This window comes from Auxenochlorella protothecoides (assembly GCF_000733215.1).
Source record: "Auxenochlorella protothecoides strain 0710 unplaced genomic scaffold scaffold11, whole genome shotgun sequence".
Taxonomy (NCBI): domain Eukaryota; kingdom Viridiplantae; phylum Chlorophyta; class Trebouxiophyceae; order Chlorellales; family Chlorellaceae; genus Auxenochlorella; species Auxenochlorella protothecoides.
The window spans coordinates 4786-17127 of NW_011934438.1; the positions used below are offsets into that span (position 1 = coordinate 4786).

General features: G+C 72.2%; 2 protein-coding genes across 2 annotated transcripts; both read left to right on the forward strand.

Annotated features, from left to right (window-relative positions):
* Nucleotides 1-486: 486 nt before the first annotated feature.
* F751_0630 (hypothetical protein) lies at nucleotides 487-10581 on the forward strand (the record flags this gene model as incomplete). The annotated part of the gene is made up of 14 exons (XM_011403311.1): nucleotides 487-612; nucleotides 1429-1621; nucleotides 1799-2437; nucleotides 3654-3821; nucleotides 3959-4113; nucleotides 4503-4707; nucleotides 4841-5239; nucleotides 5462-5610; nucleotides 5755-5997; nucleotides 6169-6463; nucleotides 6674-6690; nucleotides 8103-9704; nucleotides 9886-10092; nucleotides 10372-10581. 14 exons carry the CDS (start codon nucleotides 487-489, stop codon nucleotides 10579-10581), a joined length of 4608 nt encoding a protein of 1535 aa, XP_011401613.1.
* A 322-nt stretch (nucleotides 10582-10903) lies between these two features.
* F751_0631 (hypothetical protein) lies at nucleotides 10904-11773 on the forward strand (the record flags this gene model as incomplete). Its single annotated transcript, XM_011403312.1, has 3 exons — nucleotides 10904-11056; nucleotides 11177-11299; nucleotides 11369-11773. The coding sequence occupies 3 exons, from the start codon at nucleotides 10904-10906 to the stop codon at nucleotides 11771-11773; spliced, it is 681 nt and encodes a 226-aa protein (XP_011401614.1).
* Nucleotides 11774-12342: the final 569 nt, after the last annotated feature.

Below are 12342 nucleotides of genomic sequence, written 5' to 3' on the forward strand. Positions count from 1 at the left end.
CTGTGAGAAATGACAGACGAGCCCTAAGGTCCGCCGCGGGCCCGTGTGAGGGGACACTTCTGGGATCCGGTGATTCTGGGGAAGGCTCGTAGCAGGGCGGATCGCGCTCGTCCATGCCTCCATGCCCGACACCCCGACCCTGCACCCCCCCCCCCCCCCCCCCCCCCACCCCCCCCCCCCGCCCGCCCGGGTGGGGTGACGGCCACGAGCGAGATGGCCGCCTCTCTCGCTTCGAAAAAGATATGTTGTATCTTTTCAAGTTAATAATGGCTAACAAACAGCTCAATGAACTCGTTCGCGCGACACTGGCTCGGTCTGGGAAGGGCGCATCAGTGTACACGTCATCTCCACTTTCTTCCCCCCCCCGGATTCCCTCGGACGAGACCGCTAGCCCAGGCTGAGGGCCCTTGATTCCCAACGGTTTCGGCAGGGATATCCCTTTCATGGCCCCCCCCTGAATTTGTGGGCATGGTACCTTCCTGAACCATGGCGACCATGCCCCCACCGAGCTTCCGGGTCCCCGAGCCGGCCGAGACGCGGTGCGACCCGGCCACCTACCCCCCCGAGTCCAGAGCGGCCATCAATACCTTCTGCGAGAAGATCACAGGATCTGTGAGAAATGACAGACGAGCCCTAAGGTCCGCCGCGGGCCCGTGTGAGGGGACACTTCTGGGATCCGGTGATTCTGGGGAAGGCTCGTAGCAGGGCGGATCGCGCTCGTCCATGCCTCCATGCCCGACACCCCGGCCCGCGCGCCCCCCCCCCCCCCTTTACCAACCCCGCATCCCGCAGTCTCATGGGGATCTTTCACGCATGGAGCCTGCAGAAACGAGACGAGGGGACTTTGCTCCGGAGGGAGCAGCCAGCCTGCATACTGCCCTGGAATCGGAGGAAAATCGCTCACATCCCTGTGTTCTGTGCCCCCGGACCGGAGGGGACGTACGTGGTGCGCCTGATGGCGGCAGTGGCTGACCCCCCTGAGCTCAGGTAGGTGGGCCAGGGGGGGTGGGAGGGGAGGTGGGGCCCTGGGGATGGGTCGGGCCCAGATCCCATGGTCATGTTGGGCCAGCTTGCCCCCCTCAGGTGTAGGCATGCTGGGCTTAGGACTAGGGTGTAGGGTCCACCCCCCCTCCCTCCCAGCCTCACACCCAATCCCCCCTTTCCCAACCTTCATCCCTGCGTCCCCCTCTCCCCTCTTCCTGCTGCTCAGGGTCGAATGGGATATGGCCATTGTGGAGGCTGTGGGTGAGGGCCACCAGCAGCGAGCTGAGCGGGCTGCCCAACGGGTGGGCTGGCAGGATGGGGCTCAAAGTGTGCACCCCCTTCCCCACAGGCATGGCTGGCATGCATGGCCTGCTTGCTGGTGAGCCATCACACCAGAGGGGCTGAGCCCAGGCCCATTACCCTGCCCCACCCCCCCTCCTGCAGCTGCGGGATGTCCTTGGGCCACGGGAGGCCTTCCTCAGGTCCATGCAGCTTTTCCTGGTGGGGGAGCTGCCAGATCTGCCAGCTATGAGAACTGTGGCAGACATGAGAGCCAGGCTGGTGGCCACCCATGCACCCCAGGCACCAGAGGGAGAGGCTGGGCTTGGCATGCAGGCTCCACCCCCCAAGAACCGAGGTCGCCCAAAAGGGAGTGAGTCTGGTGGGGTGTGGGGCATGTGTGTGTGTGTGTGTGTGTGTGTGGTAGGGGTAGGGGGGGGAGGGCAGCTCCCACCCTCTGGCCTGGTGTATGCACAGGCGCCCCCCACCTGCTGGCCAGCCCTGCTGAGCACCCCTGCTCCCACCCATGGTGCAGGGAAGAACGACCCCCCTGTGGTCATGGCCAGCACCAAGGGTCGGCGGGACCTGAAGTCCCTGGGTCTGAGCTACCTGGATCAGGGCCCCAGCTCTGTGCAGGGGCCTGCCTGCCAGCAGGGGGATGGCTCTGTGCAGGGGGCCAGGCTGCCCCTGGTGCCTGGCCTAGCTGTGGAGGAGGAGGCTGGCGCCACCAGGGAGGGGGGGGAGGCTGGCGCCACCATGGAGGGGGGCAGGGCTGCAGCTCCCAGGCCCATGGAGGAGGAGGAGGAGGGGGCTGGCCCCTCCAGGCCAGTGGTGGAGGAGGCTGCACCTGCACCCATGGAGGTGGAGGCTGCCCCAGCCGAGGAGCAGCAGCCTGGGCCTGCCTCTGGGCACGGCTCCCAGACCCCCCCCGCCTCCACCGGGCGGCAGCAGAGCCCTGGCGCCCGGGTCGCCGTGCCCGCGCCCCGTCCCGGCGGCGCCGACGGGCCACCCCCTGCAGGAGACCACGGCCCCGCTGCTGCCATGGTGGGCGCCAGCACACACCCCGACCAGGGCGAGGGGCAGGCTGTGGGCCGCAGCGACGTGCAGAGGGTCGCCGAGGCCCTCCATGGCAAGGCGACCACCCGTGCTCTGCAGATGGCCATTGCCGCGGAGGGTGCGTCTAGTGTATGTGTGTGTGTGGAGGGGGGCGGGGGCGCCAACCAGCAAGAGGGGCCCAAGCGTCCCGCCATCAGGCTGTGCACATGGCTCTGAACCCCGCCCCCTGCTCCTCCCATCCCAATGCCTGTGTGCAGCCCTGGGGGGCGAAGCCACGCGCCGGCGGCAGACCAAGGACGTGCCGCTCCTGAGACCGCGCCACGGCCCAGCACCCGCGCCGCAGGCAGAGGTGCAGCAGGTGGACCCCAGGCCGGCACCCCCCCCACCCAAGAGGGCCAGGGGACCCATCGCCCAGCGCTACCTGGTGCGAGGGCCGGGGCCCGCCCAGCAGCCCGCGCCCGCCGACCCGGGCCCCACCTCCCCCGGCCCCGCGGCCTCCACCGCGCGCAGCGGGGGCAGTGGCCCACTGGTGCTCACCACCGGCAGGTGGGTGGCGAGGCCCACGGACAGCTCGACGCCGCGGGAGACCAGCCCCCAGGCCCCAGCCCCGGCGCCCGCAGCGGAGCCAGGCCCCACCCCCGCCTCCGCGCCGCGCCCGCCGTCCCCCCCCGCCTCGCCGCGCCCGGCCCCGGGGCCCTCCTCCTCGCCACCGGGGTCGCCGGGCCCTCCAGCCCCCCCCGCACCCCCAGGCCCCGCCATGCCAGCTGCTGCCGGCCCGCCGGCGGGTCACCCAGCAGGCCCAGCACCGGCACCCAGCGCCGACGGGGCATCCTCGCCGGCCGGGCCCAGCCTGGCGGCGGGCATGGCGGGAGCCGGGCACGGCGACGGGGCTGGGTCCCCGCCGCCAGAGGACTCGAGCGCGCGGGGGCCGGCCCCCCCCGCCAGGGCCGCCATCGCGTCCAAGAGGCCAGCGCCGGGCCTGCTGCCCGTCGCACCCCCCCTGAGCGCCGGGGTGCCGTCGCGGGGGCGCGGCCGGGGATCCCCGACCAAGCGCCCGCGTCTGCCTGGGGCACTGCCCCGCGTGCTGGGTGAGTTGCTCAGGGAGGGGGGGGGGGGGCGGGGAGTCTGGGGAGGAGTGCGCCGGGATGTCGGGAGGACGAGTGGAGGAGGCCGGGGGGAGGGGTGGTGGTGGGGTGGGTGGTTGCCAAGCTTCTGGCGGGGGCGACGCCTTGACATGCCTGCCCCTGGATGCGGGGTGGGCGGGGCATCACGTGCTGGTCACGCCGCGGTGGAGCAAGGGGCCACGCGCCGCGCGCCTCCCATACCCCGCGCAGACTTTGGCGCCACGCCCTCTGGGTCGGGGCCGGCACCTCAGCCCACCCCACCGCGCGTCCCCGACCCGCCGCCCCGCGGCAAGGGCAAGGCCGACGCCACCGCCGCCGGCACCACGGCAAGCCAGCAGCCCGAGCCTGGTTCGCAGCCCGCCGCCGCCGGCGTCCAAGGTGGGTGGGCCTGCGAGCGTGTGAGCGTGTGTGTGACGGGGGGTTAAGAGGCCAGCTGCCATGCTGGGCAAGGCCTCGCGCTGCCACCCGCCGCCTGACCCCCGGTCTCGGACCCCCTCCCCACCCCACCCCGACAGGCGGCGTGTCGCCGGTGACCCCCCTGCTCACCCCCCCCGTCGAGGAGGCGGGCCCCGGCCAGCCGCCCGACTCTCGGGCGGGTCCCGCCGAGGCGACGCGCTCTGGGCTGCCCGGCCCCGAGACGCAGGCGACGCGCACGCCGCCCCACAGCCGCGTGCTACACGGGCCACAGTCCCAGCCCACCCCGCCGCCGCCCGGCAGCACGGCGGCGGCGGGGCCCGCGCCGCGTGCCCCCGCCTCCCCGTCCACGAGCCCGCGGCGGGCGGGGTCGGCGGGGGGTCCGCGTGGCGCGCCGGCCGGGGCGGTGAGTCCGAGGGTCGTGGAGCCCGCCCCGCCCGTTGCTGACACGGTACCTGCCCCGGGGCAGCCGGGTGGGTTGCCGGGTGGGTCCGCGGGTGACCGGGGGTGGGCGCGGGCCAGGGGACCTCGGGCTGTGCATGGGCGTCCCGGCCCCGTCGCGCCGGCCAGCCCCACCCCTGCCATCGCGCCGGCCGCGGCTCACCACACCGCCCCCCGCCCTCCCATGTGCGCGCAGAGGCCCAGCCCGAGGAGGTCGCCGCGGTTCCCCTCCCGGGAGCGCCGGACCCGGCGTGGGTCGGGGTCCTGGGGTTGGGCGTGACGCTGCTCCCGTGGCAGCACGGACCTTTGGCCCCAATGACGATCGTGTCCACACCAGTGCCGGAGGGGGGGGCGCCCTTTCGGACCGGCCTCGACGCCGACTACGCCCACCCAATCGAATACGGCGATGGTGAGTGCGCGGTGCCGCGGCAGTGGGAGGGCGCTCCCCGCAGGCGCCGGGCTGGGTGTGGCGCGCAGGTGGCCGCTGGAGTCCGGGCTTGTGCCGCCGCCTGCTGACCGCCCCCGCCCCCGGCCCCCCTCAGGATACTGGGGCGAGGAGGCCGAGTGCGTCCCGCCCTCGCCGGGGCGCGAGGCCGGGCCTGCCCTGTGGGACCCGGCGGGGCTGCCGATCCCATCCAGCCGGGAGATGGACCTGGCGATGGCGTACAACCTTGGGCACCCCAACCCCTACCCCTTCACCGGGCGTGCGCCCCGCTCGCGCGCGCAGGGTGCACCCCTCCGCCCGCGCTCGCCCTCCCCCCCCGCAGAGCTGCCGCTGCCCTTTGTGCCGGGCCTCGAACCGGGGTGCTACGCGGGGTCGAGGACCCTGGTCAGGGCGGCCAGCCCCCCCGAGGCAGTCCGCGCCGCCGGCCTGGTCAACGATGTCGACTACGAGAGCCTGGGGTATGAGCGCATGGACAGCGTCGAGGTCAGCGGGGACGGTATGTTGGCTTGGAATGTTTGTATTGGGAAGCGGGGGGGTGGGGTTTGGGGGAGGGGTGTTGTCGTCGGGGGTGGGGTTGGGGTGGGCCGGGAGTTGCCCGTCCGCTTGGGCCCATGGGCGGCGGGGTCGCACGGTCGGCACCGGCACGCGTCCTTGCACTGGCCGTGCCGTCAACCCCCATGCTCACCGTGTCCCCCCCCACCCCCCCCTGTCTCCCCAGGTAATTGCTTCTTGTACGCGCTCAGTGCGCATCTACACGCGCAGGACTTCCATTCGCTCGCCCATGGAAAGGATCCTACGAGAGAGGGGCTTAGGGCCCCCGAGTACCTGGAGATGATGAACACGCGCCAGGCCCAACTGCGGCGACAGGTGATGGTGGGGTGGGTGGGGGGTGGGTGGGTGTTGTGGGGGCGAGCGCTCTCGGGGCGTGTCGGCACGCGCGCGGCACGGCCCTCCCTCCCACACCCACCCCACCATCTTGGCAGACCTCCTTCTTCCGCCCCACCCCCGCAGGTGTGCGATCACATCCGCGCCGCCTGCCAGGGCGACGGAGAGCGGGGCAGCGAGTTCCTCAGCGTCTTCCGGCACAGCGGGATGTGGGACCACCTGCAGCCCCAGCAGGCCCGGGAGTGCATAGGGCCCGTGGGAGATCCGGCGGGCCGCACCCTCGAGGACTATCTGTGGCTGATGGGCAGCCCCTCCCTGGGCGTGTGGACGCCGTCGGAGTTTGTCGCGGAGGCCGCCAAGTGCTTCCGGGTAGGGTCGCGCGGGAGCGTGTCTGGGTGTGCACGTGCTTCAGGGCGGGCGGAGTGCGGGCCGCCTGCCTCGGGGAAGGAGCCAGCACGGCGGCGCCCGTGCGCGTCGGGGTGTCCTCTCTGCCCCGGGCTGTGAACCCGCTGGCCCCCACCTCTCGCCCCGTCCCCGCAGGTGGACATCTTGTGCTTTGTCCGCAACCTCGGCAGGCCGGCGGGCAGGGCACCTGTCCGCCTCGACACCTACCTCTCCGGCGCCCCGCCAGGCACGCGCGTGCGACAGGTGTTTGTCGAGTTCTTGCACTACGACGGGGCGAGTGGCCACTACAACGCGCTCTGGCCCCGGGGCGTGCCGTACGGGCCCACCCGGTTCTGGCACCGCGCCACCGGGCCGGCCCCCTCCGCCCCGGTGGTGCTCCTCAGCGTCTCCTCCGCGGCGTCCAGGTCCTCCCGTGCCACGGAGTCGCTCGGTGCGTGCCCGGGTCCAGCAACCGCCTCGCGCGCGTGTGCAACAGGCCTGTGTGTGCGTGCGCCGGCGTGCCTGCACGCCCTCGTCGGTGGTGGGGCACGGCGGGGCGGGGGGGAGACCGGCGCGGCCCTCAGGGGGGTGAGTGGGGTCTGGCAACTCACCGTCCCGGTGTCTAAACCAACCCCGCCACCGCAACACTGGCTCGCTGCAGGGCCGCCCGGGGAGCAGGTCGGCGCGGCGCGGACCCCGCCCGATGGCCGGGGCGAGGACGAGGCAAACACCCCGGCCGCCCCCCCGGCGGCGCGGGGCGAGGGGCCGCCGGCGGGGCCGCCCGACCCCCGCGCCGTGCGCGCGTTCCGGCGCGAGGCGGGGCGGCCCGCGCTGCTGACCCAGCGGCGCGCCCACCGCCCCACCGGGCGGCTGCGGGGGCGGCCGGGCCGTCTCGAGCGGCAGCCGGCCGAGCGGGCTCGGCTCCCGCCAGGCGTGGACGGCGAGGGGGAGTTCTCCACCGCCTCCTCGGACACGGACTGGGACACTGAGGGTGCTGGTCGCGTGTACCGGAAGGTCAATGGCCGGGGCATGTGGGGGTGGACCGTCCCCGCCACCCACCCACGCTACGCCAGAGAAGACCACAGGCCACTGTGGCGCGACGCGGGCGTGCTGTCGGAGGTGAGCGAGTACGTCGTCCGGAATCAGCACCGGCGGGCCTGCGACATCCGCGGCAGCGACGACGTCGCCTCCGTCACCACCACCGAGTGGCTGCGGCGGGCGGCGCTCGCCGACCCGGGCGACCTGCGCGACGCGCCCTTCCTGACGGGCTGGGATGGGCACGTGCTGGGGGGCAGCGAGGTCCCCAGGCACCTGCTGGTGGACGACATGCTGGACATGGACACCTTTGTCTGGACCGGCCCCTTGGTGGACAGCCTGCGCCGGCACCTGAAGTGCCTGGCGCCGGTGTCGGAGTCCAGGGAGGCGCCGTCCGGCATCCCCGCCAACCTGAAGGTCTACTCCCACCGTGCGCCGGGCGAGACCGAGCTGCTGTCCCTGGACCCGGGCCCCCGCATCCGCAAGCTGCGCAAGCGGGCGGGCCGCGCCGCCGACTTCGGGCCGAGCGCGCTGCTGGGGTCGCTGAGCGGGGGCGAGACGAGCGACCAGGTGTTCCTGTACGTGGACACGGCGGCGTCGGAGGGGGCGTTCCGCGTGCTCTTCGCCGTGCTGCGCTACTGCCTCAGCGACGGCCCCGCCGCCGACCTGGGGTCCCACGTGGCGGCAGGCAACACCGGCGGGTCGGTCACCCCCAGCAACACGCAGCACATGCGCAACTCGCTGCACACCCGGCCGGAGCGCGCGTGCTACATCCCGGGCTCCGGCAACAAGCTGTACGGCCGGCACGAGCTCCGGCGCTTTGCCGACGTCATGCAGGACGACCGGGTCCTGGAGCACGTGCTGGCGCCCGAGTCGGAGGTGGTGCGGGAGGAGGTGCGCCAGCTGTGGCCCACCCACTGCCGCCTGCTGGTCCTGAGCTTCTTCAGGCGCCGCTCGCTGTGCGAGCGGCGGCACCGCCCGCTGCGGTGCACGCAGCACGAGAACCATGCCAACGACCCCACCAAGGGTTAGGGTTAGGGTTAGGGCACCTGAAGTGCCTGGCGCCGGTGTCGGAGTCCAGGGAGGCGCCGTCCGGCATCCCCGCCAACCTGAAGGTCTACTCCCACCGTGCGCCGGGCGAGACCGAGCTGCTGTCCCTGGACCCGGGCCCCCGCATCCGCAAGCTGCGCAAGCGGGCGGGCCGCGCCGCCGACTTCGGGCCGAGCGCGCTGCTGGGGTCGCTGAGCGGGGGCGAGACGAGCGACCAGGTGTTCCTGTACGTGGACACGGCGGCGTCGGAGGGGGCGTTCCGCGTGCTCTTCGCCGTGCTGCGCTACTGCCTCAGCGACGGCCCCGCCGCCGACCTGGGGTCCCACGTGGCGGCAGGCAACACCGGCGGGTCGGTCACCCCCAGCAACACGCAGCACATGCGCAACTCGCTGCACACCCGGCCGGAGCGCGCGTGCTACATCCCGGGCTCCGGCAACAAGCTGTACGGCCGGCACGAGCTCCGGCGCTTTGCCGACGTCATGCAGGACGACCGGGTCCTGGAGCACGTGCTGGCGCCCGAGTCGGAGGTGGTGCGGGAGGAGGTGCGCCAGCTGTGGCCCACCCACTGCCGCCTGCTGGTCCTGAGCTTCTTCAGGCGCCGCTCGCTGTGCGAGCGGCGGCACCGCCCGCTGCGGTGCACGCAGCACGAGAACCATGCCAACGACCCCACCAAGGATCAGGCCGTGGGCGAGGCGCACGCCATCCTCGGCCAGTACCTGGAGTTGGACACCGATGCCGCGGACGTGTACGGGGCCCTCTGGATCGGCGCCGACCTGCAACTGGGGGTCACGCGCAAGGACGACCTGGGGCAGTGGCTCTTCTGCCGGGCCGATGTGGAGAGGCTGGACCTGCGCGGCATGCCCGCGGCGCGCTTCCTGGAGCCCCGCTACATGCAGCGCGCCGGGCTGGCCCTGCTCCTGCCCGACGGCCTGGCCCGGAGCCAGTTCCGGGGCTGCCGCGCCAACCTCTACAACTGGGGCGGCAGCAAGGTGCTGGGCGTGGGCGTGGAGGGCCAGACGCCGGCCTCCGAGGTGTGGGCCGCCACCTCCCCTGTGGCCAGGCGGCGCACGCCGATGCCGGAGGGGGTCTGCGACTTCCTCGTCGGCCGCCACCGCCGCAAGGTGCTGAGACACGGGAGGGAGTGGGCCGCGCTGGCCTCCAGCTACCGCGGCGACTCGGTGCAGTTCATAATCTACAACGGCATGCCGGCCCACGTGAAGAAGACGCAGCCCATCATCAACGGCTCGGCGGTGCACGAGGCCATCTCCACCCTGGTGGCCTATGGCGCCAACGCGCACTGCGTGGTCCCGGGCACGATGCACAAGCGCGGCGAGGTGGTCGTCAACAAGCTGTTCACCGCGCTGGGGCTGATGTCGCGGGAGGGAAACCCGCTGCGCGTGGAGCTAGGCATCCCGCTCCGCGCGCAGTCCGGCACCGGTGGCGTGCCCCCGCAGCTCACCCTGCGGCAGTGCGCCGCCAACGCACTGGTCGCGGTGAACGAGCGCATCCGCGCGCTGGACTGCACCAAGCTGCGCTGCGTGCCCTGGGCCGACATGCTCCAGATTTGGTGGGCTTATGCCAAGCAGTGGAAGGCCGCGCACGACATGGTGAGAGGGGGGGGGGATCTTTTGTTTTTTTTTGGGGGGGTTCTAATGGTCGGGTGCCGTGCCGTGTGTCGTGCTCTGAGCGCCGCGCCGCGTGTTGTGTGCGTGCGCCGGCCCTCCCCCTCCCTCCCACCCCACCCCACCCCGTCCCTTGCCGAAACCCCTGCCTCCCCGTCGCCCGCAGCTGGTCGAGCGACCGCGGCCCTTCCCGATGCCGCACGGCGTGGCGGAGCACTTCTACCGGGGGATGGGCGCCATGACGGTGGTGCTGAACGCCAACCTGGAGCGCTGGCACGCCACCAACTGGCGCACCATCGCCGAGCGCACGGGGCAGCTGGGCGCGCCCTGCCTGGACGCGTTCCGGGTCAAGGTGCTGCTGGGCCACGAAGCTGTCCGCGGTCTGACACCCCTCAAAAACCTCCGCCGCCAAATGCACCTGGTGGTACGCAGGGTCCAGCGCAGCAAAGGCTCCGCGCGCGTCCTGCTCGCCTCTGTCGCAGAGCTGCTTGTGCAGGCGGTGAGTCACGGGCGGTGCAATGGGGTGGGATGGGGTGGGTGGTCGCACCTGGGCGCGCCAGCGCGCGGGCCTGCGCCCGCGTCTTGGGCCGAGTGCGGGCGGCGCAGACGCGCGCCGGTCCCTCCACCCTCTCCCCCCCCCCCGTGCGCACAGTTTCCTGTGGATGAGATGTGGCCGCTCCAAGCCCATGAACTGTCCCGGTGCCTTGCGCCGATCCTGAAGCTGTATGCGTACGAGGCCCTGACAAATACGCGCGAGCACACCATCGTGCACATGGACCTCCTAACCTTTCGCGGCCACGACCCCGACGTGCTACCGGAGGCGCATCCATACGTGAGTGTGTTGGGTGGGTTGAGGGTCTAGCGTGTTTGGGGAGGGTGGGTGGGTGGGTGGGTGGGGTCAGGCGTGGGAGCTGGGGTCAGGGGAGTGTGTTCTCGGGTCGCGGAGGATCGGTGCCCCCCCTTCCCCCACCGCCCCCGCGCCACCACCCGTCCCAGCGCCGCCCTCGCTCCTCGCCCGGCTGCAGGACGGCCACGAGCCCCTCGACTGGAAGGTACCCCGCCTGCGGCAGCTGGTGTACCTGCAGGCCGGCGGGGTGGAGGGGCGGGGCCGAGGCGAGCTGGCGAGCGCGGCGCGGCCCGGCGGGGCGTGGGTCGGCTACTTGCGCGGCGACTCCGCGTGGGACATGCTGGCCGATCCCGTGGCTGGGGACGCCATGAGGGGCAAGGCCCGTCACGCCATCGCCGAGCAGTCGGCCGCCCGGCAGCACAGTCCCGGCTCGGGCCCGCGCTGCTTCTGGCAGCGCGGGCCCGAGCCGGGCAGGCTCAACGCCGTCGAGGTGTGTGTGTGTGTGTGTGCGTTTGGGGGGGTGGGGTGGAAGAAGGGAGGGCAGAGGCGCGCAATCCCGACGCGCGCGGCCGCCGGCCTCACCTGTCGTCCCTCCCTCCCCATGCGGCAGGTCGGCGGGGTGCTGTACGAGATGTCCCTCAAAGCCATGTCACAGTACCGCGAGCAGCCGGGGCGGAACGAGCCGGGCGTGGCACACATGCTGCTGGCCCAGCTGGCCGCCGGCCTGTTGAGGGTCCAGCACGCAGAGGTCGCGCGACGGCGGCAGGGCACCGCCGGCCGGCGCCGGCCCCTGAACGCGAAGGCCCTCTTCGCAGGTGCCTTTGCCGCGGCCATGCGTGCGCGGCGCAGCGTGTGGTTCCCCATCTCCCGCTACGCGCCGTCGCAGCGCACGCTGCCGCGCGTGGCCGTGTATGTCTTCCGCGAGGGTCCCCAGGAGACGCGACCTCAGGGTCCGCTGGGGTTCAGGGGGCTGCCGTTTTACCTGGAGCGGTGCTGCGACCTGGGCGGGTGCTGCCTCCTGCGCCAGCGCTCGGAGCGCTACCTCGCGCTGTCCGCCGTCCGCCTGCGGCTCAACGACTGGATGCATGCCGACCTTCGCGCGCGGCTCCCCCGCCTGCCCTTCGACGACTGGTCCGACGGTGGGGTCTCCAGTGGCCCGGAGAGCGACTGGGATTCGATCACCACGGACAGCGACCAGGACGGATGAGCGACGGGCGTGGAGCGCCGGCGGGGGGCTGCTGGCACCTGGGATGCTGGAATGTATCCTCTGTATTGATGTACTTTTGTATTTGTTGAAAATCTGTCATGTAATGCAGCCTGACCGTCGCCTTGCCAGGAGGAGGGGTCTCTTGGGAAGGGGTGGGTGGGTGGGTGTCAGAGACCTGGGGCGCTGCGCTGGCCACAGTTGCTGCCAGTGACATCCAGTCCCACACCCCCCCCGCGTCCTCTGTATCATCGATGCAGGGTATGTACTGGAGCTCTTAGGTGTCGCCCTGAGCGTGTCGGCCACATGCAGGTGAGAATTCAGAATATCCGTCCTCTGCCCAAGTTCGGTGTCGGCGCCGCCGCCCTCCCACATCCCGTCAGGGAGTTTGACGCTTCTCCTTTCACGGTGCGCCGTCCCACGACTCAGCATTAGTTCTACGTCGATGCTCGTGCCGGCGCTTGACTGTTCGGAGCCTCTATAATGCCATCCAGAATATCTGGGCTTGGACCTGGCGGCCGCCATGGTTGATGTGGGCAGATATTCTGGAGAGGCGGCTGGAGCTATTAGAT